This window comes from Coregonus clupeaformis, chromosome 8 (genome assembly GCF_020615455.1).
Source record: "Coregonus clupeaformis isolate EN_2021a chromosome 8, ASM2061545v1, whole genome shotgun sequence".
NCBI classification, from domain to species: Eukaryota; Metazoa; Chordata; class Actinopteri; order Salmoniformes; family Salmonidae; genus Coregonus; species Coregonus clupeaformis.
Window position 1 is genome coordinate 56,540,640 of NC_059199.1, and position 26,776 is coordinate 56,567,415.

The 26,776-nt window shown below is 42.9% G+C and overlaps 3 protein-coding genes across 7 annotated transcripts; all 3 read left to right on the forward strand.

The window, feature by feature from the left end:
- Positions 1-697: 697 nt before the first annotated feature.
- On the forward strand, positions 698-7,774 carry LOC121572936 (proteasome subunit beta type-7). Its single transcript, XM_041884974.2, has 8 exons — positions 698-959; positions 5,447-5,540; positions 5,656-5,753; positions 5,909-6,049; positions 6,303-6,418; positions 6,682-6,740; positions 6,824-6,975; positions 7,105-7,774. The coding sequence occupies exons 1-8, from the start codon at positions 895-897 to the stop codon at positions 7,214-7,216; spliced, it is 837 nt and encodes a 278-aa protein (XP_041740908.1). The 5' UTR covers positions 698-894; the 3' UTR covers positions 7,217-7,774.
- Positions 7,775-16,331: 8,557 nt separating this feature from the next.
- Positions 16,332-20,073, forward strand: LOC121571989 (histone H3-like centromeric protein A). Of its 2 annotated transcripts, none has more exons than XM_041883830.2 (5): positions 16,332-16,372; positions 17,862-18,042; positions 18,216-18,343; positions 19,013-19,087; positions 19,312-20,073. In XM_041883830.2, the coding sequence occupies exons 2-5, from the start codon at positions 17,910-17,912 to the stop codon at positions 19,438-19,440; spliced, it is 465 nt and encodes a 154-aa protein (XP_041739764.1). In that variant the 5' UTR covers positions 16,332-16,372; positions 17,862-17,909; the 3' UTR covers positions 19,441-20,073. The 2 variants fall into 2 exon arrangements, with proteins under 2 accessions (XP_041739764.1, XP_041739765.1); XM_041883831.2 differs by lacking the exon at positions 16,332-16,372 and adding an exon at positions 17,558-17,747.
- Positions 19,401-24,416, forward strand: LOC121571988 (LIM/homeobox protein Lhx9). Of its 4 annotated transcripts, none has more exons than XM_041883825.2 (8): positions 19,401-19,484; positions 20,089-20,257; positions 20,842-20,974; positions 22,119-22,321; positions 22,615-22,723; positions 23,262-23,391; positions 23,461-23,675; positions 23,853-24,416. In XM_041883825.2, the coding sequence occupies exons 2-8, from the start codon at positions 20,097-20,099 to the stop codon at positions 24,222-24,224; spliced, it is 1,323 nt and encodes a 440-aa protein (XP_041739759.2). In that variant the 5' UTR covers positions 19,401-19,484; positions 20,089-20,096; the 3' UTR covers positions 24,225-24,416. The 4 variants fall into 4 exon arrangements, with proteins under 4 accessions (XP_041739759.2, XP_041739760.2, XP_041739761.2 ...); XM_041883826.2 differs by having other exon boundaries at positions 23,464-23,675; XM_041883827.2 differs by having other exon boundaries at positions 23,307-23,391.
- Positions 24,417-26,776: the final 2,360 nt, after the last annotated feature.

Consider the following 26,776-nt stretch of genomic DNA (forward strand, 5'->3'; position numbering starts at 1 on the left):
TATTTTAAACTAATACTAAACATACAGTATATTTACACTGGCCTTGTCATTTACATAACATGTCCCACATTCCACAAACTGATAAAGGTGCAAATGGCCTAGAATATGCCATTGCTAAACTACTGATAGTATGACCGTAGAGCGCATTACCTTGTTTTTATCACACCATAGACATGCATATAAAAGTAGGCCTATTCACACTTCACCCGTCTTCATTGCTTCTTCCATTTCATGTTCTATAATTCAATACCTTAGGAAAATGAACAGCTACAGAATTGGTGCAAACAGCTTGTTGTGAGCCTACATTTTAGCCAAGGTTAGTCTACCTGGTATCCTTGGGACGTCCCTAAACTTAACCCTTACCCGTTTTAAATTTTAATTAGGTTCCAAGGATTCCAGATAGCAATGATTTTGACATCCGAGTTGGGACGGCACCAGGATTCCGTTCATATAAGGCAACCAGAAATTGAGAATCCATTTTGTTCGGTGTTGACTAGATGGGATACAGCTTGTCAGATTTCACTTTTCGTAGCAGGTTAGAACTTACGCAGCAGGTTAGGATAATTAGGTTAAAATGTTAGAAAATGTGTTAGGGTTAGCTAAAATGCAAAAAAAAATCGACTTTTGACGTTAGCTTAACAAAAGCTGTATCCCTTCTTGCCATGACCAGTTTGTTCTCCCTGGCCTATACTGTATTTTGATTCGTCTGAGGCTATGATGTGTTAAAATTGAAAGTGAAAGAGTTCTCCCCACTAAACGCTGACACATTTAGGCTACACAGTTTACCTTGACAGCGTTTAACAAAGTAAAAGGTGTAGTAAAGTGCAGTAGGCTATCTCACCTTTCACCTGAGGGCTCTCGGTTTGTGGACTCGTTCGCTCATCTTGATTGAAGATGCTCAATAATTCTCGACCATGCCAACCTCAAAGCGCTGGTTTTTCCTTTGAAAACACTCGCAGGTGAGTTCATTTCTCTGAGGCCCACAGGGTAATTTAAGAAAAATTTACTGCAACAACAAAACAGCTTTATAATAATCAGTGCTGTCAACTTTTGAAGAAAGCTTGGAGTGAGATTTGCTATGTGACTTTCATTGCCTGCTGGCACAACCCCTAGACGGGTTTTACAGTTTAAAAGCTAATTTCCTGCAATTCTACGTAGTTTGACATGGTTTAGGCCTAAGACCAGGGTGGAAAATAAAATAAAACCACAGGTCAGGTGTATTCAAAATGCTTTGAACATTAAATGAACACTCAATTGTACAACTTTGTTACTTTGAGATCTTTGGAGATTACATTTAAAGTATGCTAATATGTTTTTAAACATTTCTTTAGGTGGTTTGACACATTATTCAGACAGTAATGAAATGAGATGAGGAGACAGACAAATGGGAGAAACAGTGGGAAGGTTGGAAGCAGGGACTGATCCGTTCTCAGGTGGAAAGTACGAGACGTGCCAGGGAGTGTTACCACTACACCAGGGCTCCCCAACTGGTGGGCCAAATTTGGCCTGCGGGTGGTTTTATTTGGCCCACCAAGTTTTCTGCGAAAATAAAACATTTGTGTGGAATTTTCATTGTTGGACATAAAAGACTGTAAAAACACCAGGAAATCAGTTCCAAGTGATCTTAAATTAAGAAATATGTTCCCAAGTATTCCCACTCATAATAGAGAGACACATGATCATATACAAACGTAAACAAGGTTTGAAATTATTGTTTTAGTCAAACATATCTGTTTGGGCTTCTTGCGGCCAGTCTGCAGTCTACAAATTATTTGTAATTATTTTCCGGCCCCCTGACCAGCCGCTCCAAAAAAAATCGGCCCCCGGCTGAATCTAGTTGATTATCCCTGCACTATACCAAGGCTCTGCACAGGAAATATTAATATTAATGGTTGATGGCATTTGGTAAAACCAAATCATAGATTGCAGTCTCCTTGTCCATAGACTGCTTTCAAGCTAAGGACACACATTTAGTAATTTACATTTTAGTCATTTAGCAGACGCTCTTATCCAGAGCGACTTACAGTCAGTGAATGCATACGTATTTTTTTATATTTTTTATATTTTTTCATACTGCCGCCCGTGGGAAACGAACCCACATCTCTGCCGGCCAAACCCTCCCCTTCCTTGGATGACGCTGGACCAATTTTGCGCCGCCCATGGGTCTCCCGGTTGCAGCCGGCTGCGACAGAGCCTGGACTCGAACCAGGATCTCTAGTGGCACAGCTAGCACTGCCTTAGACCACTGCGCCACTCGGGAGTCGCAATTTGGGTGAACTCTCTTTAAAATAGGTCTGGAAGAAAATCCTGCTTGCTCTCCAGGAGGGAACGTATGCATCAAACTGTATGGATTGACGGCTTGACAGAAATGATAGTAGAAGATGAATGTTGAACTTTTGTTGCACACATATCTAGATGATGCTGTGTACCATTTAGCGCAATGACACTGTCGGTGTGATCGAGGCGTAACAGCAACCTCATTTTGTTGACATTGTACATAAAACAGCTCTACTATGCTGCTCTCTCCATTCAGCTCCACTCTAATCTTGAGAGCATCCAATCCCCTTGATCCCTTACCTAACTAGACCAATCATATGCTTCAAAGTGCCGCGGTTCACAGTGCTGTGATAGGACAATGACAGAGGTTGCGCTCGTGATGTTAAATTGAAGGCGCAGATGCTCCGATTTCAAAACGATTTGGAGCACAGTTGAAAAGTCAACGCACTGACTAGGCACGAACTAGTCAGTGCGTGACTATAAAAATAAAAGCAGTACTTTTCAATGCGTGAGATATGAGGTGTGGCGTCTTAGCGTGAGAGGAGGGTCAAATGCGTGAGGTGTTATGTTTGTACCACAGTGTTGTGAATGTTCCCGAGGTCTTGAGGTCTTGAGGTGGATGTGAGGGGCTCGAGTCAAGACCCAATTCATGCAAAATTAAAGGGCAACTCCACCACTTTTCAACCTAATTTTCATTATCTCCAGCACAATACCAGTGTCAACCAGAGAAGGCTGGGGGAGGAGCTATAGGACAACGTGCTCATTGTAATGGCTGGAATTGCATAAATTGAACTGTATCAAACATATCTCAACCACATGTTTGACACAGTTCCATTTAGTTTATTCCAGCCATTGCGATGAGCACGTCCTCCTATAGCTTCCCCTACCAGCCGCCTCTGGATTATCAACATATGTGAAAACAGCGAATTTCTAATATGACGTTTAAAAGTTCTACCCGATGACATCAAAAGTTAAAACAAGGATTTTCAAACACCATGAGATTCACAGTGAGGTGGGGAGCAAGAAAAGACCCTCCCTTGGGCGAGAAACTCATTGCATGTTTTGAAAATCCCTTTTTTACTTTTAACCCTGCCCTGTGATTAAACCATTTTTCAGGACCTTATCTTTTTAACCACATATCATAGAAACGCACTGTTTTTACATACAGTACCAGTCAAGTTTGGACACACTTACTCAATCCAGGGTTTTGTAGAATAATAGTGAAGACATCAAAACTATGAAATAACACATGGAATCATGTAGTAACCACAAAAAAAGTGTTAAACAAATCAAAATATGTTTTATATTTGAGATTCTTCAAAGTAGCCACCCTTTGCATTGATGACAGCTTTGCACACTCTTGGCATTCTCTCAACCAGCATAATGAGGTAGTTGCCTGGAATGCATTTCAATTAACAGGTGTGCCTTGTTAAAAGTTCATTTGTGGAATTTCTTTCCTTCTTAATGCATTTGAGCCAATCAGTTGTGTTGTGACAAGGTAGGGTTGGTATACAGAAGATAGCCCTATTTGGTAAAAGACCAAGTCCATATTATGGCAAGAAAACAACTGTCCATCATTACTTTAAGACATGAAGGTCAGTCAATACAGAAAATGTCAAGAACTTTGAAAATGTTTTCGCAAAAACCATCAAGCGCTATGATGACACTGGCTCTCATGAGGACCGCCACAGGAATGGAAGACCCAGAGTTACCTCTGTTTTAGAGGATAAGTTCATTAGAGTTACCAGCCTCAGAAATCGGCAATTAACTGCACCTCAGATTGCAGCCCAAACAAATGCTTCACAGAGTTCAAGTAACAGACACATCTCAACATCAACTGTTCAGAGTAGACTGCGTGAATCAGGCCTTCATGGTCGAATTGCTGCAAAGAAACCACTACTAAAGGACAGAAGAAGAGACTTGCTTGGGCCAAGAAACACGAGCAATGGACATTATACCGGTGGAAATCTGTCCTTTGGTCAGATGAGTCCAAATTTGAAATGTTTGGTTCCAACCGCCATGTCTTTGTGAGATGCAGAGTAGGTGGACGGAGGATCTCTGCATGTGTGATTCCCAGAGTGACGCATGGAGGAGGTGTGATGGTGTGGGGGTGCTTTGCTGGTGACACTGTCAATGATTTATTTTGAATTCAAGGCACACTTAACCAGCATGGCTACCACAGAATTTTGCGCTTAGTGGGATGATCATTTGTTTTCAACAGGACAATGGCCCAAAACACACCTCCAGGCTGTGTAAGGGCTATTTGACCAAGAAGGAGAGTGATGGAGTGCTGCATCAGATGACCTGGCCTCCACAATCACCCGACCACAACCCAATTGAGATGGTTTGGAATGAGTTGGACCGCAGAGTGAAGGAAAAGCAGCCAACAAGTGCTCAGCATATGTGGAACTCCTTCAAGACTGTTTGAAAAGCATTCCAGGTGACTACCTCATGAAGCTGGATGAGAGAATGCCAAGAGCTGTCATCAAGGCAAAGGGTGGCTACTTTGAAGAATCTCAAATCTCAAATATATTTGATTTGTTTAACCTCTACGGGATCGGTGTCCCGTATACGGGATGGTTGCGCTAACGTGCGCTAATGACATTAGCATGACTGTTGTAAGTAACAGCAAACTTTCCAGGACATAGACATGTCTTATATGGGCAGAAAGCTTAAATTCCTGTTAATCTAACTGCACTGTCCAATTTACAGTAGCTATTACAGTGAAAAAATACCATGCTAGTGTTTGAGGAGAGTGCACAACAACACATCTTATCATGGCAAAACTTACGATACCAAAATATCTCCTGACATACTATTTTACAGCAGGGAAATTAAAAAGTGGCATTTTTCCGCACTGAATTTTCAAAAATTGCTATCCAAAAGAGCAATTGTCCAATAACTATGCTTCAAATGTTGATTTCATACATTGTGACAATAATGACAGATCATGAGAATGGCCGCAAGTGTTCAGATAAGCATGAAATTCCCTTTTTCTTTCAATTTATTGAATATCGGTTATCGGTGGAGTTATCGACCGATATAGCGTTAAAAGGCCAATATCGGCAGATATTACCTGTGAATCGATATATCGGGATCTACGTAGGCTAACATAAAGCCAGGTCCTCTAAATATACCCAACATTGCATAAAAAGTACTCACTTTGCAGGAATGCTGTGTTGGAGGGGAATTTGTCAGAGCTTGGTTACAGTTCTCCGAAGGCAAGGAAGACTGGAACCACCATCGCTGGCATAGTCTTCAAGGTGAGAATCAGTCATTACACATTTTCTGCTTACTGTGATGTAGCAGTCTCAGGGTTGAGTTTAGCACAATCAATGCCCTAAGTATGATTATAGTTTGGGTTTCCTCCCTCCACAGGATGGGGTGATACTTGGAGCTGACACAAGAGCCACTGATGACATGGTGGTAGCTGACAAGAATTGCATGAAGATCCACTACATTGCACCTAACATTTAGTAAGTGCCACCTCGTACAGTATAATAGTGTAGCTTGTGTAACCCCTATGTAGTTCAGCATCAGCCCCTGCACAATGGTATGCACAGACTGGGGCTTTTGTTGAGGTCTATTTGAGACACCATGTTTCACCCATTAATCTCTGTTTTTATTGTAGCTGTTGTGGCGCAGGTGTGGCTGCAGATGCAGAAGTCACCACTCAGATGATGTCATCCAATGTGGAGCTGCACTCACTCAGCACAGGACGCCCTCCCCTCGTTGTCACGGTTACCCGACAACTGAAACAAATGCTATTCAGGTGAGAGAGAGTATGAATGAGTCTGTGATGATGGGAAAATAAGACCTCTAATGTGGCCACTCTCATAACATGGTTTGAATGCTGACAATCCAATGACTTTCCTGACAATAATATAAAATAACAGCCACAACAGTGCCTTCGTCAATGATCGGACATCCCTCATTTGACTACAACAACCATTTTCTATCAAGAACATTATGATGATGCTGTTACATTGTAGCTCTCTACACCTGAATTGTGGCTTCTACTCCAGGTACCAGGGACATATTGGCTCCTCTCTGATTGTTGGAGGTGTGGATGTGACTGGCGCTCACCTCTACAGCGTCTACCCACATGGCTCCTATGACAAACTACCATTCCTTACTATGGGTATGCTCTCCATTAGTTTATCTAGTCAATGCTTGACTCTGTCTGTCAGCGATGGAGATTTCTTTGCACCATCTGTCCATGTGTTTCAGTCCATCATAATCACAGATAGTGTTGTCTGTATTGTTTGTCTTTGGTAATCATCTATTGCCATCAAATAATTCATCTGGGCTGTGGGAAGAGCTTATAATGGTATGAAGTTGTATTGAATATTGAAACATTAGAAAACATTAGAAAAGGTAACACTACTGCCGTTGCTTTTGCAGGTTCAGGAGCAGGGGCAGCTATTTCTATCTTTGAGGACAGATACAGACCAAACATGGAGGTGAGATGCAGTTATTCTCATTTAACAGTTTTTCATTTCATAAAATGTATTGCTCACCTCTCTTATCTGTCTATCTTGCTCAGCTGGAAGAGGCTAAAAAGCTGGTGCGGGATGCCATTACTGCTGGGATTTTCTGTGACCTGGGCTCTGGTAGTAATGTGGACCTGTGTGTCATCACTCAGGCTGGGGTTCAGTACCTTAGGAGCTATGACCAGCCTGCCCAGAAGGGGAAAAAGTGAGCTATACAAGTTTCTACTTGGCTACAACCAACAACATTAAATGTGAATATTACTTGATTATTCATAATGGGAATTTACAATATACTCTCTCTCTTTCCTTTCTCTTTGTCTTTGTCTGTTTCCAGAGAAGGACAGTACAAGTACAAGCCTGGTACCACTGCAGTTTTGACAAAAACTGTCACACCCCTGCCTCTGGACGTCGTTGATGAATCAATTCAGCTTATGGACACTCAGTGAAATGCATGCTGCTGCAGGCATCATCAAACACACTCATGAATTCCAACACTCATTAGTACAAGTATCTACTTTGATTCTAAATAGCTAAGATTAACTTGTGAATTGATAATGGGACTGGGTTTTGCATAGCTTGTTACACATACTTGGCAGCTCTTTTATTGAATAATTTACTTTCAAAACAGTATTGCAGTGTATGAAACATTAAAAGGCAATAAAATATTTCTTACTTGCAATAATGGCATCAAGTATCAGCAACAAGCATTGGTAATTTGCATTGCGATCACTTAACCGGTACTTAATACCAAAATACAATTAATGCATTTTGACATTTTTATTAGACCTATTAGCAGATTCTACCAGAATAGTACATCACTACGGTTACATGCACACAATAATGTGATTATTGTGGATAGTCAGATTAATATAATAGTTTGATTAAAACGTTTACATGCTTTGTAAGAAGAACGATTTCCCTAATAATCCTGTTAACATGGACAGAGTGACAGCACTCTGATAAATGCAAAAAAATTGCCAATCAAAATAAACGTTCTACCACAGCGACTGTGTTATTTTTGGAAAGCATATTTGATTCTGAGTTAGGACATATAACGCTTGTATATGAAAACTACTTTTAAAAGCCTATTTATGCAGAGGAGTATTTTTTTAAAATAATAATGTATTATTATTTTTGTTTTCGCTCAATCTGATTGGGTGGGCTTGGCAGGGCCTATATCCTATACAGTTGAAGTCGGAAGTTTACATACACTTAGGTTGGAGTCATTAAAACTAGTTTTTCAACTATTCCACAAATTTCTTGTTTACAAACTATAGTTTTGGCAAGTTGGTTAGGACATCTACTTTGTGCATGACACAAGTAATTTTTCCAACAATTGTTTACAGACAGATTATTTCACTTATAATTCACTGTATCACAATTCCAGTGGGTCAGAAGTTTACATACACTACTTGACTGTTCCTTTAAACAGCTTGGAAAATTCTCAAAAATTATGTAATTGCTTTACATTTACATTTACATTTTAGTCATTTAGCAGATGCGCTTATCCAGAGCGACTTACAGTTAGAAAAAATGTCATACTGGAATCGAACCCACAACCCATGCTCTACCAACTGAGCTACATCCCTGCCGGCCATTCCCTCCCTTACCCTGGACGACGCAGGGCCAATTGTGCGCCGCCCAATGGGTCTCCCGGTCGCGGCCGGCTACGACAGAGCCTGGATTCGAACCAGGATCTCTAGTAGCACAGCTATCACTGCGCCACTCGGGAGAAGCTTCTGATAGGTTAATTGACATCATTTTAGTCAATTGGAGGTGTACCTGTGGATGTATTTCAAGGCCTACCTTCAAACTCAGTGCCTCTGCTTGACATCATGGGAAAATCAAAAGAAATCAGCCAAGACCTCAGAAAAAATATTGTAGACCTCCACAAGTCTGGTTCATCGTTGGGAGCAATTTCCAAACGCCTGAAGGTACCACGTTCATCTGTACAAACAATAGTACGCAAGTATAAACACCATGGGACCACGCAGTCGTCATACCCCTCAGGAAGGAGTTGCGTTCTGTCTCCTAGAGATGAATGTACTTTGGTGCGAAAAGTGCAAATCAATCCCAGAACAACAGCAAAGGACCTTGTGAAGATGCTGGAGGAAACAGGTACAAAAGTATCTATATCCACAGTAAAAACGAGTCCTATATCGACATAACCTGAAAGGCAGCGCAGTAAGGAAGAAGCCACTGCGCCAAAACCGCCATAAAAAAGCCGGACTACGGTTTGCAACTGCACATGGGGACAAAGATTGTACTTTTTGGAGAAATGTCCTCTGGTCTGATGAAACAAAAATAGAAGTGTTTGGCCATAATGACCATCGTTATGTTTGGAGGAAAAAGGGGGACTCTTGCAAGCAGAAGAACACCATCCCAACCGTGAAGCATGGGGGTGGCAGCATTATGCTGTGGGGGTGCTTTGCTGCAGGACGGACTGGTGCACTTCACATAATAGATGGCATCATGAGAAAGGAAAATAAAGGGAATATATTGAAGCAACATCTCAAGACATCAATCAGGAAGTTAAAGCTTGGTCGCAAATGGGTCTTCCAAATGGACAATGACCCCAAGCATACTTCCAAAGTTGTGGCAAAATGGGTTAAAGACAACAAAGTCAAGGTATTGGAGTGGCCGTCACAAAGCCCTGACCTCAATCCTATAGAAAATGTGTGGGCAGAACTGAAAAAGTGTGTGCGAGAAAGGAGGCCTACAAACCTGACTCAGTTCCACCAGCTCTGTTAGGAGGAATGGGCCAAAATTCACCCAACTTATTGTGGGAAGCTTGTGGAAGGCTACCCGAAACGTTTTACCCAAGTTAAACAATTTAAAGGCAATGCTACCAAATACAAATTGAGTGTATGTAAACTCCTGACCCACTGGGAATGTGATGAAAGAAATAAAAGCTTAAATAAAATCACACTACTATTATTCTGACATTTCACAGTCTTAAAATAAAGTGGTGATCCTAACTGACCTAAAACAGGGAATTTTTACTAGGATTAAATGTCAGGAATTGTGAAAAACTGAGTTTAAATATATTTGGCTAAGGTGTATGTAAACTTCAGACTTCAACTGTATGTACGAACTCCAAATCAAATATGTTTCCCAAAAATAAAGTGGTCGCTGTGTTAGAATGTTTCTTTTGATTGCCGATTTTCTGCATTTATCAGAGTTCCATCAGGTAGCCTGTTTTCAGATGTGTCCAAGTAAATAGGATTACGTTTAATTTTTTTAATATTTAAGTCATTCAGCAGACGCTCTTAATCAGAGCGACTTACAAATTGGTGCATTCAACTTAGGATAGCCAGTGGGACAACCACCACTGGGGGAGGGGGGGTGTAGAAGGATTACTGTTAGACTATTCCAGGTATTCCTTAAAGAGGTAGGGTTTCAAGTGTCTCCGGAAGGTGGTCAGTGACTCCGCTGTCCTGGCGTCGTGGGAGAGCTTGTTCCACCATTGGGGTTCCAGAGCAGCGAATAGCTTTGACTGGGCTGAGCGGGAACTGTGCTTCCGTAGAGGTAGGGGGGCTAGCAGGTCAGAGGTGGATGAACGTAGTGCCCTCGTTTGGGTGTAGGATCAGAGCCTGAAGGTAAGGAGGTGCCGTTCCCCTCACAGCTCCGTAGGCAAGCACCATAGTTTTGTAGTAGATGCAAGCTTCAACTGGAAGCCAGTGGAGTGTGCGGAGGAGCGGGGTGCATTAGAGAATTTGGGAAGGTTGAACACCAGACGGGCTGCAGCGTTCTGGATAAGTTGTAGGGGTTTAATGGCACAGGCAGGGAGCCCAGCCAACAGCGAGTTGCAGTAATCCAGACGGGAGATGACAAGTGCCTGGATTAGGACCTGTGCCGCTTTCTGTGTAAAGTAGGGTCGTACTCTGCGAATGTTGTAGAGCATGAACCTGCAGGATCGGGTCACCGCTTTGATGTTAGCGGAGAACGACAGGGTGTTGTCCAGGGTCACGCCAAGGTTCTTTGCACTCTGGGAGGAGGACACAATGGAGTTGTCAACCGTGATGGCGAGATCATGGAGCAGGCAGTCCTTCCCCGGGAGGAAGAGCAGCTCCGTCTTGCCGAGGTTCAGCTTGAAGTGGTGTTCCGACATCCACACTGATATGTCTGCCAGACATGCAGAGATGTGATTCGCCACCTGGTTGTCAGAAGGGGGAAAGGAGAAAATGAATTGTGTGTCGTCTGCGTAGCAATGATAGGAGAGACATTTAAATTGTATTTACATTTTAGTCATTTAGCAGACGCTCTTATCCAGAGCGACTTACAGTTAGTGAGTGCATACATTATTTGTATTTTTCATACTGGCCCCCCGTAGGAAACGAATCCACAACCCTGGCGTTGCCAACGCCATGCTCTACCAACTGAGCTACATCCCTGCTGGCCATTCCCTCCCCTACCCTGGACGACGCTGGGCCAATTGTGCGCCGCCCCATGGGTCTCCCGGTCACGGCCAGCTACGACAGAGCCTGGATTCGAACCAGGATCTCTAGTGGCACAGCTAGCACTGTGATGCAGTGCCTTAGACCACTGCGCCACTCGGGAGAGACCATGTGAGGATATGACAGAGCCAAGTGACTTGGTGTATAGAGAGAATAGGAGAGGGCCTAGAACTGAGCCCTGGGGGACACCAGTGGTCAGAGCACGTGGTCCGGAGACAGATTCTCGCCACGCCACCTGGTAGGAGCGACCTGTCAGGTAGGACGCAATCCAAGAGTGAGCAGCGCCGGAGATGCCCAACTCGGAGAGGGTGGAGAGGAGGATCTAATGGTTCACAGTATCAAAGGCAGCAGATAGGTCTAGAAGGATAAGAGCAGAGGAGAGAGAGTTAGCTTTAGCAGTGCGGAGAGCCTCCGTGACACAGAGAAGAACAGTCTCAGTTGAATGACCAGTCTTGAAACCTGACTGGTTTGGAACAAGAAGGTAATTCTGAGAGAGATAGCAGGAGAGTTGGCTAGAGACGGCATGCTCAAGAGTTTTGGAGAGAAAAGAAAGAAGGGATACTGGTCTGTAGTTTTTGACATCGGAGGGATCGAGTGTAGGTTTTTTGAGGAGGGGTGCAACTCTCGCTCTCTTGAAGACGGAAGGGACATAGCCAGCGGTCAAGGATGAGTTGATGAGCGAGGTGAGGTAAGGGAGAAGGTCTCCGGAAATGGTCTGGAGAAGAGAGGAGGGGATAGGGTCAAGCGGGCAGGTTGTTGCAACATTTCATCTGGAGAGAGAGGGGAGAAAGAAGTCAAAGCATAGGGTAGGGCAGTGTGAGTAGGACCAGCGGCAGGGGCGGTGTGTTCATTAGGGCGATATGGGCGACGCACTGCCAAACGGGAAAAGGAAGGGATTTTTTTTCTAATCAATTATATCACGGCAACAGTAGTTATCAGTGTTCTAATCTAGACGTCTGATCTGCCACTAAATGTCCAATCAGGCTAAAGTCGTGCTTCAAATGGCCCCGCCCCTTTTGGTGCGATTTCAGTCAGGTTGAAAATCGCCCCAGAAGTCTCTCATAGACTGTAATGTAAAATCTTTTTTTTTCAAATATCAGAGCTTTCAATACAATCTCTATGGGTTTCTGAGGGCTTGCACTTACGCACTTTCGTCATACGTAACATAACCATGAACGTAACTAAGAAAAGAGCGGGTAGCAGCGTCAATCAATTCACGTACTACTCTCTCACTCAAGATGGCTAGCGTTCAGTGCAACTCGATTGTCTCTTTGAAAGAAGTTCACATCAAAGACCATTCAAAACGAGCTACTGGAGTGTATGCTAGCGGTCATGAGGGAACATATTGTGGAGGAGGTGAAGTCGGCGAACTTCGTAGCTATCCAAGCTGACGAGACCACGGACGTTTCTACACAGACACAGCTGGTGCTTGTGCTGAGGTACATAGATAGCAACCACAAAGTGCAGGAGCGCTTTTTTTGAGTTCCTTCCCATCTCGGAATCAACCTCAGTCTCAATCGCCAGTGTGCTTTTGGAGAGACTGAACGGTCTTTTGCCGACGACGAGAAAGTCAAACTGTGGTGCACTGGCACTGTACCAGGTTCTCATGAGCTACAACCTCCAGGAGACGTTCTCTGAGACTGTGACTCTGTTGAACATCCTCATAACTACTCCCATGACAACAGCTGAAGCTGAGAGATGTTTCTCAACTTTGACACGAGTTAAGACATTCCTGCGAAATTCAATGGGCCAGGAACGTCTGAATGCACTGGCCATGCTTTCCATGGAGAGGGAACTAGTCCTCAGCATGCCTGATTTCAATGAGAAAGTCATTGACCGCTTTGCTGCATTGAAAGAGAGAAGAGAACAGTTTCAGTACAAGTAATGTAGCCTCTCTCTCTCTTTGTCCCTCCCTGTCTGTCTCTGTAACACACACACGCCCAAATCAGTTCACAGTTGATGTTGTTTAAAATAGTTATTTTTCATTTTTTTTAAAGTTAAAAAAAAAAAAAAATCTGTTCATGTTCATTTTTACAAATCTATACAATTGGCCAGAATATGGTTGTTCATATTTACAAATCTATACAATTGGCCAGAATATGGTTGTTCATTTTTACAAAGCCATACAGATAGCTGTGTTTACCTTTTCTATAAATTATTTTCAAATTCTGTTTTCAGGCAAAATGTCTATCACTGTTCATTTTCACAAATCTATACAAGAGGGCAGAATATGGAAGTCTATAAAAATTTCTTATTACCAATAACTTGCATCAATGTTTTCAGTAGCCTCTATCAAAAGCTCCTGCTTGCTTGTTGTGAATTATGCTCAGGTGCACATATTTCCAATTCAACCATGAGGCAAAAAATGTGGTAAAAGCTCTTGTTGATCCTGCAATCTGAACAAATACCAAGATGCTGTATTTTCAGCTGATATTTCATTTGTTTATGGAAATGCATATTGTTTATGCAGTGTTGAGGAATGTGAAAGAACACCCTTGATTATTTTTACTGTGATAACTTATTTTGCTTTTGTAAGCCAACACTTTTGAGATCAGTCAATAAATGCTTCTGGCATTGACTTATATGCTGCCCCTGTCTTCATGTTGTTGCTGGACATATCTTTTTTAAAATGTGTGTAGGTCACCTAAATCATCAGAAAAATTGCCCCCCCTGAGAATTTTTTCAGGAGCCGCCACTGACCAGCGGTGTCATTTGACTTAATAAATGAGGATCGGATGTCGTTAACCTTCTTTTCAAAATGGTTGACGAAGTCATCCACAGAGAAGGAGGAAGGAGGGAAGCTTGCAGAGGCGAAATCAAGCTCCATACCACATCGCCATTGCCTCCCAACAATGTAGAACGATGCAGAGGGCTCTGTATAGCTCCGCATTGACATAAATGGTTGACAGGTGGTGGTGGCGGTATGTTCTGTATAAACAAACTCACTTCCTTGACAACTTCCTTCACAACAAACAGCGCAGCTCCGCGAAGCTCAAGAAGTATAAATGCCCTGACTTCTGCGGAGGCCGAATCGCAGTAAATGCTGTATGGCCAATACAGACAGCAGAGTGACCATACTAAGTTTAGCTAATGGTAAACCAGAAACTCGATATGACTGAGACTTGTCCAATAAACGAGCAGCTTCACCTTCTCTAACACCACCCATTGGAGTAACGGTAAACAGGGCGTTTTTATACCCCCATCATAATTCTCATTTGCTCTGCAAGGAGAAGAACACCAAGGAGCGTGTTTGAATTTTGATCGCGTCAGTGTCATGGGAAAATGTCGTGCATGCTTGCAGAGATAATTTAGTATTTGGCGCATGGTTGGCAATAAGTTATTCACATAATATATTTTTATCGGTTGGTAAGTGTGTAATTTTAGCACATTCGAAAGTTATGCTAGCGCTGCATGGTTTGCTATGTTAGATGTGGCGTGCTTGCTCAATGTAGCTTTCTTGCCTCCCTTAAATTAACTTGCCAGTTAGATATTGTTATTCTTGATTTGCGAAGTTCTCTGCGTTCATACCGATGCCAGCTAACTAGTTAGCTTGTTGTGTGGCGAGTTCGCTATCTGCTACCTTTTGAGTGATTTATAGAATTTAAAAATATATAAATTTATTTATTTGGTCCATTATCTTTTCTACATACATTGAAAAAAATATACACAACATGTAAAGTGTTGGTCCCATGTTCAATGAGCTGAAATTTTTAAAAATCGCAGAAATGTTCCATACACACAAAAAGCTTATTTTTCTCAAATTTAAAGGCCCTTTTAAAATGTGCAGTTTTGTCACACAACACAATGCCACATATGTCTCAAGTTTGAGGGCGCGTGCATTTGGCATGCTGACTGCAGGAATGTCCCCAGAGCTGTTACCAGAGAATTGAATGTTCATTTCGCTACCATAAGCTGCGGACAATGTCGTTTTAGAGAATGCGTCCATCCGGCCTCACAACCGCAGACCACGTGTAACCACGCCAGCCCAGGACCTCCACATCCGGCTTCTTTATCTGCGGGATCATTTGAGGGGGGTGCTCATGAGTTTTGTCTGTCCCCCCTTTTGTGGGGGAAAAACCATTCTGATTGTATGTAAAATGTATGCACTCACTAACTGTAAGTCTGGATAAGAACGTCTGCTAAATGACTAAAATGTAAAAATGATTGGCTGGGCCTGGCTCCCCAGTGGGTGAGCCTATGCCCAGTCATGTGAAATCCCATAGATTAGAGCCTAATGAATTTTTCAATTGACTGATTTCCTTACGAACTGTAACTCGGTAAAATCTTAGAAATTGTTGCATTTATATTTTTGTTCAATATACTTTATATTTGGTTTTAGTTTAAGTTTACACTGAAAGCGTTTTTCCATCCTGAAAATTAATAAAAAATAAAATAGTTTTCATTGGGAAGGCAGATAAAGCTTTTCTATCAAACAATTGCTTTTGCATGTGAAATCCTACTCATTACTACAAGCAGGGACGGCCTGTTCAATAGGGCGATATGGGCGACGCACTGCCAAACGGGAAAAGGAAGGGATTTTTTTTCTAATCAATTATATCACGGCAACAGTAGTTATCAGTGTTCTAATCTGATCTGACTGCCACTAAATGTCAAATCAGGCTAAAGTCGTGCTTCAAATGGCCCCGCCCGTTTTTGGGGCGATTTCAGTCAGGTTGAAAATCGCCCAGAAGTCTCTCATAGCCTGTCATGTAAAATCTATTTTTTTCAAATTTCAAAGCTTTCAATACAATCTCTATGGGTGTCTTAGGGCTTGCACTTACGCGCTTTCGTCATACGTGACGTAACCATGAACGTAACTAAGAAAATAGCGGCTAGCAGCGTCTCTGTTGCGACCTGCAGTGTGGCGTTATCTTATGTTTTTAATTTGTACACTTAGTGGCGTTATTTTATGTTTTTAATTTGTACACTTAGTTTACAAACATTCTGCCAACCATGGATTTCCAGTGGTGGGTTTTGGACTGATCTTGTTGATCGTGTACATACCCGCTACGAACGGACTAAATAATGAAAACGCTGCTGGCAGCGGAATCCAATACAGCTGGGAGACTTGGCTGGATGACAGAGTCCCGGACAGAGAAGTGGAGCCGGCCGGCTTCACCCTGGTCAGAGCGGACTGCGATCCTGGTAAGAGAGCGACTCTGTACCCCCGACATTGAACTGCTTTCTGTGTCACTGCGACCTTACTATCTGCCCCGTGAGTTCCCCCAATTGTTTGTTACCGTTGTGTACTGTTGATAATCACAAGTTTACTGGAGAACTGAGACCAAGTAGAGACTTTGGACAGGGTGGATATGGTATAATAAAGGCAGTTTATTCAGAGGTAAAGATATCTGGAATCGCGTGCACGGACTCGTTCAGTCAAACTCTTAGGGAGCTATCTGAAGAGAGCCCCGAAAACATTGTGTGCAGACATTTTATACAATAAATGATGTAGGTTGAATCTAGTAGTTCTGATCTTCTGATTGGTCCTGATGAGTTGGGCGAGGTCCCCTCCACTGTTGCATTGGCTCTGAGTCGGGTTCTCTGTCTTCAAATGTTCAGCCTAAAGAGAGGGGATTTTTGTGTGTGTGTGTGTGTGTTTAACAGTGATGATGTGTGTGTGTGTGTGTGTGTGTGTGTTATCAGTGATGATGTGTGTGTGTGTGTGTGTGTGTGTGTGTGTCCTCAGAGCAAGAACTCGTGAGTTGGAAGAACTGAGAGACCTATGGCGTGGGTGTTGTCCTTGGCCACCTGCTGACAAGGCTGACAAGATAGGACTCTTTTGTCCATTGTTATAGGATAGGAACAGCATTGATTGAAAACAAACGCCCAACACAAAATGGGTCATGCACAAGATTTTAGTCAGACCAAGCTATAACATTATATATTTACTACGACAGTACATTCAACCAAAAGCTAATATAACAAAGGCATCAGAGATTATTTATAATCTGTCACAGAAACTGGAATCCATCTCCCCAGATCAGTCAATAAATGCTTCTGGTATTGACTTATATGCTGCCCCTGTCTTCATGTTGTTGCTGGACATATCTTTTTTTAAATGTGTGTAGGTCACCTAAATCATCAGAAAAATTGCCCCTCCTGAGAATTTTTTCAGGAGCCGCCACTGACTACAAGTGCTTAATTATGTCACTTTTGTTTTGAGCCGACTTCGCAAAACACGCCTACACTGGCTCCCAGGCGAGATGAATCAAAACCCCTCACTCATTCCATGGAGGGCTGAGTGTCTGCAGGTTTTCACTCCTCCCTTGTACCTGATTAAGCAATTAATATCATGAAATAGTTAGGAACTCCCCTCACCTGGTTGTCTAGGTCTTAATTGGATACAATTTGAAAGGAAATAAGAAAAACCTGCAGACATTCAGGCCCTCTGTGGAATGAGTTTGACGCCCCTGTCATAAAGGGAAATTATGCTTTAAAAAAAAAATTATATCCAGTTTGAGTCCAACCCTTTTACTCTTCTTTTCCAATCTGCTCCATATGGCTAACAGAGGGTCAGGTGTGTTATGATGATGACATGCAATATTAATGATGAAGACCAAGCAAACTTATATGGTCAATACTGGATCAAGTCACTAAACACGTATTTTCTCCATATCCTCTTCACCATCAGGCAACAGTGTGGCTTCTTTGACGCAGTGTTGTGATCTAGTATTGGAGGATGCCTCGTCGCGATCATGACGGTTCTTCTGCAAGCCGGCGCAAGGGTGTAACACCCAAGCGTCGGCCTCCAGCCCCAACCGCGCCTGCTTCAGCATCAAAGGCAAAGGCATCACGGCTGAGCGGACCATCAGGTGAGGAGGATGGGGAGGAGGGGAAATGTGGGTTGGACTCATGCCTTCTCAATCGTGACACTGAAGCAAACTGTTTTTGTTTAGCTATGTGACCACTAGTTGAAAGTGTTGCAATGAATACATATTATATTATAAGGTTCTCATTGTTTTAAAGATGATTTGGATCTCTCTAGCCCCTGCAGGTCCAACTCCCTCCCCGCGAAAGAAGAGGTTTCGCCCTGGCACCCGAGTTCTGATGGAAATTCGCAAGTACCAGAAGAGCACTGACTTGCTTTTGCGCAAGGGACCGTTTGCACGCCTGGTACAATGATTAGCACATGGCTCCTGTGGACCGATTTTAAAACTACCATTTTGTCTATAGTCACCTTACGTTCTTAGATGGATGCTGCCACTCTCTGACAATACATTACTTGTTGTTGATGATACATAGTTAGCCATGTGAACTCTGCTGTGTATGTGGGTAAACCAGTCTTTCCAGGATTTTGCAATCGCAATTCTTTTTGCAAAATCAACAATTCCTTGCATATTATGCGAGAGCTTGCATATTTGACCAATCACAGCACTATTACTGCATACAATAGTAAAATCATCTCAATATTATCACATAAAACTGACCAATCACCACACTTCAAAAAGGGGGCTTGCTATTTCGACCAATGAAGCCACACGTCAGCAAACTTTTTCCCTTGTCAGCGCATTTTGGACAAAATCATTGCATATTGCCATGCAAAATGTCAGAATTGCCGCAGCAAAATCTAGTATTTTTGCCCGCAAATATATTTAAAAAATGCTGCAAAATCCTGAAGGGACTGGTAAATTGGTGGTGTCTTAGTTTGGAATAAATACAAGAAAGATTAACTAAAATGATTGTTTTTAAACTTCAAGTTGCTACCCCAAGTTAATATTTCCTATTAGTGATTTATTTATCTTCAGCGAATTTCAAGGTTGTTTACTCAGGTTCTCTACTCAGGTTCGGGAGGTATGTCAGACATATAGCAGGGACTTCATGAGATGGCAGGTGTATGCTCTTCTGGCATTGCAGGAGGTAGGTTACTTCCCACTCCTGTGCTTATTTGAAGAACTGTTATATCAATACTCTAAACCCTTCCCTTACAGTTTATAATAACATCATAGTACACTTATTTTGAACGTTTTTATTTACATATCAGCCAAAAAAAAAAATCCCCTCTGTTTTTGTATCCCTGTTAACTGTTGTGAATATGAACATTTGCTGGTCATCGTTGTTTGACACCATTATTTCTCTTCCAGGCTGCAGAGGCTTTCCTCGTTTTACTGTTTTCCGACGCCTACCTTTGTACCGTCCACGCCAAGCGTGTAACGCTATTCCCCCGTGACATTCAGCTTGCCCGGCGAATTCGAGGAGTGGATAATCTCTGAGAACACTCAGATGAGCCATTGAGGAGCGAGCAGTGTGGCTTGGGGTGGGGCCTGTTATAGTCTCTTTTTAATATAATTTACCACTGACCTTGGCTCATGTACTATGGGGTGCTGAGGACCTCTAACAGTGCTGTGTTTTGATGCAAAGCATCAATGGACCTAATTTGCCCCAAACACGCATGCATTAAGTTCTTGCCATGTTCATGCCAGTTATAATCTCAGTATATTCTATAACAAAAGGCTCACCCAGGCAAGGACTGTTGACCAATGTTTTGTACATTGAAGGAAAAACACTGTTGGGTATACTGCTTTAGTTCATCTGTGTTTTGGGCCTCATGGCACCTAAGCCAAGTTAGTATACTGGTTAAATCTGGAAAATATGAGAGTTACTGTAAATAATGTTTTTATAAATTGTTTTCATGTTGGATTTAAATAAATGTTTTTATTCGGTAGGAAAAACAATTTGAAATGCCTATTTGTATACCTGTTCCCATACAGCTATAATAGGACTACAGATCCATACTTAAAACCTGGAAATTAATTTTCTTAATGTTAACCTCTTATATTTCATGCCCAATTTTAACATGCATCTGTGGTGTTTGTGTGCATGTGGTTTCATCCACTGCCTTTGTCTCATTGTATTTTCAGCCTATGGTATGGTGTTCCCAGATGCCCCTTTTGGCTCTCCTTTTTTAATTGGTCTCTTGGGACAGCTTTCTGCTGCCTCCTGGCCCCTGATCTACCCGCTTTCCCAGCAGGCAGCCAATCCAATCTTCTCCCACCTGCCTGAAACAGCTCTTGATGGTCCTGTTTACAGGTGTGCTGGGGCATCACTTGGGACCGAGAAACACACCGGGCAACATTTAGGGAGTTAGATGTTTAAAGTAAACGGCACACCAGTTGAACGACTACAGAGGAGTGGGAACACTGTTTTTGCGTAGTATCCCAATAGTGCTGTGGACGTGAGGATTGTTTGAGTCAAAGAGAAGGGGTTCATGTATTCGCATGGACAGAGAATAGTACTGTTTATTCAAGTTGCAATTTTAAAGGGATATTGTTTAGGGATCCAAAAAGTGCATTCTTTCAGGACATCAATACGTCAGGTAAGACCATTTTATACTCATGAGTCTAGTCAAGCCAATTCATTGAATAGTTATGTTAAGAGCAATGTATTTGTTTGCCAAGAGAATCTAAATCAGTTCTTATTCCACGTTGTCTACTTGCATGTATTGTAAATGTTTGTAAAAGGTGCATTTTAGGATTGAAGATGGAAGTATCCACTGCAAGGATAGTGTTAGAAATAAACATAATGAAATAGTGTAATGAATAAGCAAGAACCCTTTTAAATGTCTTATTGTTATGTGATGTGATCCATATCCCTCTTTTTCCCTCTGTCACAAGGGCGATCATGATGTCACCAGAGGACAGCAGCACCCTGGAGGGCTTATTGTATGGCAGCCTCCATGGTGACGAGGGGGAGGAGTCAGTGAATCAGGGGAGCAGACAGTCAGGAGAGGAGAATTCCACAGCCAGTGTAAGCCCCAGCTAGCCTGTAGTCTGGTCCCAGACTGTTCTGACGGCCATACGTACTTGTTATGACAACAGTAGAGGAGTTGGCTAAAACCCATACAGTACTGTAAAAGGGGACAAAATAATAGCATACGCCCCAGCTTTGTGAGCGATCAAATATTTTTATAAACAGCCATTGTATCTGAAAAAAATAAATAGGGAATTTGATTATTTCTTGACTAAATATCTTTACATTTTGTTAGTATTTTTGAAAATGTAGTTGTGTGAGAACAGTCTCAATGGTGGCCAAGGGCCCTACACTCTGAGTGGCGCAGTGGTCTAAGGCACTGCATCGCAGTGCTAACTGTGCCACTAGAGATCCTGGTTCGAATCCAGGCTCTGTCGCAGCCGGCCGCGACCGGGAGACTCATGGGCGGCGCACAATTGGCCCAGTGTCATCCAGGGTAGGGGAGGGAATGGCCGGCAGGGATGTAGCTCAGTTGATAGAGCATGGCGTTTGCAACGCCAGGGTTGTGGGTTCGATTCCCACGGGGGGCCAGTATAAAAAATATATGTATTCACTAACTGTAAGTCGCTCTGGATAAGAGCGTCTGCTAAAATGACTAAAATGTAAATGTAAATGTACACTCCCTTTGTCTTCTATGGGGTTCAAATGAATAGTTCATGATTTGCAAGCTTCCCATTAAGAGAAGCTTTGCTCCTTTTTTGCACCGCTCCAGTAGCGCATGTCTGAAAACTGTTCCCGGTATAAACTGGGTTCATCATAATGAACATGCATGTGCACACGCTTCAACTAACAGGCTGTGCATTAGACCACACAACCACTATGTACACAAAGTAAGCAGGAAATCCATGACCCTACATTCTGAGTTGTCTTGTTTGATGGAGGTAATGGCGATTGCAGGGAAACCAAGAAATGTGGCTCTATTTTTATACAGAGTGGCATCCACGATCCCCTAAAATGTCTCTTCATGGCCCTGTTAAATTATGTAGCGTTAATCATCGATCTGACATGAGTCAGCTTACACCTCTCCAGTCATTTCATATCAGTGATTACCTCAAGTAACAGAGGAAGGAGGGATGCATTTGTAAAGTATTACAACGGAGCCCTTGTGCCCCAGAATGACATTTCTATTATTGCTTTGCAGTCTCCAGCTACAGGCGTAGTAGAGGAGCCGTTGGTGTGTGCCGGCTGCGAGGGGCGTGTTTGCGACCGCTTTCTCCTATTGGCTGCCGGGCGGGCGTGGCACGAGGCGTGTCTCCGCTGTAGCCAATGCCAGTGTGAGCTCCAGACGCACCTCACACTCTACTGTCGTGACGGCAGCATCTACTGCCAGCAGGACTACTGCAGGTGGCTCTACAGTCTTCACCCACTTTACACACCTCTGCTCTGGTTGCTTCGATTCTGTCTCTACCTACTTATCTGCATCAGACCACTCATTTGGTTGTTTTGGTCCCATCTTCATTGTCTTGTACAGTAATACTCTGCATGCTACTGACAATCTTCTATTTGCACACTTTTCTCTTCTGTCAAAGGTGATTTCCTTTAGTGGAGCATGTTAATGTTGTAAAAGACCTGCTCAGGTCTCATATTGTTCAAGGATATTGAGTGCTAACAGAGATCTTATTTCTCTAACTGGCCAGGTTATTCAGTGTGGGACGATGTGCCCGCTGCTCCCAGCCAATCCCGTCGTCAGCAATGGTCATGAGGTCTGGTGATCTGACCTTTCACCCCGAATGCTTTTCCTGCCAGGTTAGCTATTTTGGATCTATAATTAGCACTTACAGTACCTGTCCAATTCTACTTTGACCACTAGCCCCTCCCCTACCTCCTAGACACTTCTATATAACTTTTTCAGCTCGAGACCCAAATTAGAAATTTGTGTCCTCCCATGACCTAAATTGTCATCCGGTAACCCAAATTAAGAAGAAATAGTGTGAGATTATGGATGTGTTCTCATAACTAGCGATCCACCTCTCACATGCCCACTTTGACCCATAGTTTAAGAAACCTATCAGAGTATAAGGTAGAGCAATTACCCTTACCGTAATTGTTTATTACTCAAACCTGTGGTAATGGTGACCTGATATGCATAAAATCTAATAATTCTGTATTTGTCAACCTGGGTACACATTCGTTTTTTTTCACCTCTAAAAGCTCTGACAAAGGCCAAGAGGCCCACACATAAGCTTGAATACACTTTAATAGGAACATAATAGGAGGCTATTGAAGTCACTCTCTCCAAGCACCGTTTTTAATTACATCAATGGTGCTAATTCTATATTTCAAGGAGTGTGATGTCACCTTGATGCCTGGAAACCTATACTGCCAACAGGGACAGAGCCTGTACTGTCAAGCACATTACCATGATTACTGCAGTGCTCCACCCTCTCACAAGCTCCACCTCAAGCAGAGAGAAGGTGAGTTATTCATAGATGACAGATGATATTCAAATGGACAGTCTGCTATATCAACCTATCTTGATACAGCAGAAGGGGAGGAGTCTGTCAGCAGCCCTGAGCCACGACTGGAGGATGGCGTTACAGGTGGCCTGGCCCGCAGGCGGACCAAGCGAATCAGAACATGTTTTCGGAGCGAACAGTTGAGAGCCATGGAGTCCTATTTCGCCCTGAAACACAACCCTGATGGCAAGGATTGGAGCTGTCTGTCTCACAGGACCGGTCTGCCCAAGAGAGTGCTTCAGGTTTGAGACATAGAACATAGGATTTTAACTGTGAACAAATTTTGACCGGAGTAGTGATCCCCAAAAAAATCAGTACAGGATTATGCGGACAAACTGTCACAAATGGACATTGAGGTCAAGCTTAAAATGTGTGTGATTTCTCATCTCTATCTCTCTCATACACACACACTCTCTCAGGTGTGGTTCCAGAATGCAAGGGCCAAGCTTAGGCGTTCCCTCTCAGCTGACGAGTCGCAGAGCAACTCACCTGCCCCCCAGAGATTCGACGCCATGGCTACGGCCTCCCCGTCCCAAGTGACCTCCTCCCACCAGTCCCAGTCCTTCCAGACCAGCACCATCGACCAACTGGAGCTCTCTCTGCTCACCGCCCCTCTCAGTGACCCGCCCCAAAGCCCCACCGACCAATCAGCAGGCTTTAAAGACACATTCTTCCTGGACTACAATTCCCAGGGTGCACCAAGGCTCTCCCCTTTGATGACCTATGACTTTGGGGAGTCTGGATTGGGGAGAGAAGGGGATTCTGACAAGGTACTTCAACCATATTATTGACCATGTTTACATGCACACCGTATTCTGCATAGTAGCTCATATCCCGCTTAAGGTCTTATTCCGGATAAGCTGTTTACATGCACCTTTGATATCCCGCTCACGAGTATCCCTGTATCATGAATAAACAGAATATTCCTAACTTAAGTTCATATGGGTTAAATGGAATGGAATAGTTTCTGATATATGGACACTGACTGTAGGCCTATAACCTCTCACATGTAGCCTAATATAATATTAACTCCTGCAGAATGATGCATTTCTTGCAGTAAAATAATACAACAGGAATGGAGAAAAATGATTTATTTATTTCAGCATCTCTTGAGGAAATGCGACTGTGCGTGTAACGTGGTATCTTTGACACTTATGCAAGCAGACTGTATTTCAACCACATAAAATATGCACCCAAGACCAACTGAATTCTTATCAAAAGCGTGTTTCATCGTTTTCTCAGCTTTTCATTTCCTTAAAACCGGTCAAACTGATGACATCTGTACATTTTGCACAGGAACAATCTTTCCACTGTTTTGGAGTTGCGTTTACTCCCCAGGCCCTAAATGAAATAGACAACTTTACCGGAGTTAACTAGATTACTAATGCATTCATTCTATCGATGTAAGACATTATTCTGGTGAGCACTACTTTATTTAGTCTTCTAGGGCAACAAGTTATGACAGAAGAGAAGCTGCATGTATCTAACTATGGTTGACTAACAAATGGCCTACCAAATGTCGGAAATTATAATATGGCCTGCAGAAATGTATCTAAATTAGGGGTGAAAGTAGCCTAAACCAGTAGGTAATACAGTCCAGTACAGAGTATCAGCAAAACAAATTACTATGGAATTAAGATGGATCGAACTGTGCAGGTAGCCTACTTTTTGAAGTGCGTTTGACAATCCGATACAAACGTCCCACATCACCCATGATATGCGAAACTGAGCCTGCGCAGACTGAGGAAAAACAACAGTAAACGGGATAAGATGTTTACATGCTACAGTATCCCGTCGAAGAAAAGCATATCCCAGGCTTCTTATCTGGGTGTCTTATAACCGGGATACAAGCTTTTTCGGGTTATTGTAAAGGGGATATGTAGTTTGAGTCAACTCAAAAACAGAATACTTGAGTATCCCGAATAATAACGGGATATTGGTGTGCATGTAAACGTGGTCAATGTTAGACGTGTTTACGGGACAGCTCCGTGAACTGATGGACTTTTAGTTATAATAATGCTATGGTAAATTTAAGCATTTTATGATTATTCCTCTGTCCTACTTGTTTTGTTCCACGGTTTGTCATGGCTGTTATATCAATATGTGCAAGTAGTTTAGAGATGTATAGATGTTTGTGTTATGATATTGTACACAGTGAGTGCCAGGAAATGTGTGTAAGATCATGTATCCGAATCCCACCACAAATATGACAATATGAGCTCTTTGTACTTTAATAAATGGGCTGTATTAACTGATTGAGGAATAGGTTGTCTGTTTACTCATTGTCTAAAAGCATTTTTCAACAGATAAGATAGTTGAAGTACTGTATACTCCTATCAGTCGGTCAAATTGGAGAAGTCATATCTTACTAGACTGGTTTTAACAGACCAGGTTAAGGATTAATAGGATGAGGTCCTGTGTGGCTCAGTTGGTAGAGCATGGCGCTTGCAATGCCAGGGTTGTGGGTTTGATTCCCACGTGGGACAAATACGTAAAAGTATGAAAATGTATGCACACTGAATAAGAGCATCTGCTAAATAACCTAAATGTAAAATGGCTACAATCCTCTTAAAATTTCAATTTACAAAGCACACAGGACTGTCCTCTATGAAGATGACCGCTCTGTTTAGTAATTCCAAGATGGCGTAGCAGTGCGGTCGCTTTTATTTCAACGTCCTGTGTAAATATCCCGTTTCTTGTTTTTTTGTCTGTTTTGTAAATATTTCTAAATTTTTACTTTCATTCTTTAACTAAATATACTTTCCTGCAACCCGCCTCACCCAACGTGGAAAGGACTCTATTATTTCTTTATAACTTGCATCAAGAACCGTAAGATTAATCGAGTGTAGCCGCAATCTGAATGGCTACCGGCTACCTGCTATTAGTCACGGTTAGTCTTCACCACCACTGTCCGTGGCCTACACTATCCACCAGCCAGCTCTAGTTTTAGCCTGGACAATTCGTCGGCCAGTCTGCACAGCGTGCTATCGACCCAGAGCTTTTGGACTTTCTGCCGGAATCACTGGACCCTAGCGCCGGATCATCACAACCAGCTAGCTAGCTGCAACCTGTGTCGGCTGATTACCATTCTCCAATAGCAAGCACCAGTTAGCCTCGAGCTAGCCCCAGGCCCATCTCCCGGCTATCTACCTCTCTGTCAACCGGACGGGACCTCCTAGTGTTGACACTGAGCCCCGCCGATCCAACACGACTGGTTTGCCGACGAAATAGTCTGATGTGGTTTCATCAGGCTTCCCGTTGCGACGACCACGAAGATTCATCTGCCAGCTCCGGCCCGCTAGCACACGCTAACTACAACCGGGCTCCCTGCTAGCTGGGCTGA

What these genes read in the sequence shown, in the direction of transcription:
- LOC121571988 (XM_041883825.2), top strand. Translation starts at nt 20,097, where the DNA reads ATGGTGTTCCCAGATGCCCCTTTTGGCTCTCCTTTTTTAATTGGTCTC. An exon ending in TGCCAGCAGGACTACTGCAG is followed by an intron (nt 22,322 to 22,614) that starts GTGGCTCTACAG and finishes CTAACTGGCCAG; the next exon opens with GTTATTCAGTGTGGGACGAT. An exon ending in CCACCTCAAGCAGAGAGAAG is followed by an intron (nt 23,392 to 23,460) that starts GTGAGTTATTCA and finishes ATCTTGATACAG; the next exon opens with CAGAAGGGGAGGAGTCTGTC.
- LOC121571989 (XM_041883830.2), top strand. Translation starts at nt 17,910, where the DNA reads ATGCCTCGTCGCGATCATGACGGTTCTTCTGCAAGCCGGCGCAAGGGT. An exon ending in AGGGACCGTTTGCACGCCTG is followed by an intron (nt 18,344 to 19,012) that starts GTACAATGATTA and finishes TTCTCTACTCAG; the next exon opens with GTTCGGGAGGTATGTCAGAC. An exon ending in CTCTTCTGGCATTGCAGGAG is followed by an intron (nt 19,088 to 19,311) that starts GTAGGTTACTTC and finishes TTTCTCTTCCAG; the next exon opens with GCTGCAGAGGCTTTCCTCGT.
- LOC121572936 (XM_041884974.2), top strand. Translation starts at nt 895, where the DNA reads ATGCTCAATAATTCTCGACCATGCCAACCTCAAAGCGCTGGTTTTTCC. An exon ending in TCGCTGGCATAGTCTTCAAG is followed by an intron (nt 5,541 to 5,655) that starts GTGAGAATCAGT and finishes CTCCCTCCACAG; the next exon opens with GATGGGGTGATACTTGGAGC. An exon ending in CCTGCCCAGAAGGGGAAAAA is followed by an intron (nt 6,976 to 7,104) that starts GTGAGCTATACA and finishes GTCTGTTTCCAG; the next exon opens with AGAAGGACAGTACAAGTACA.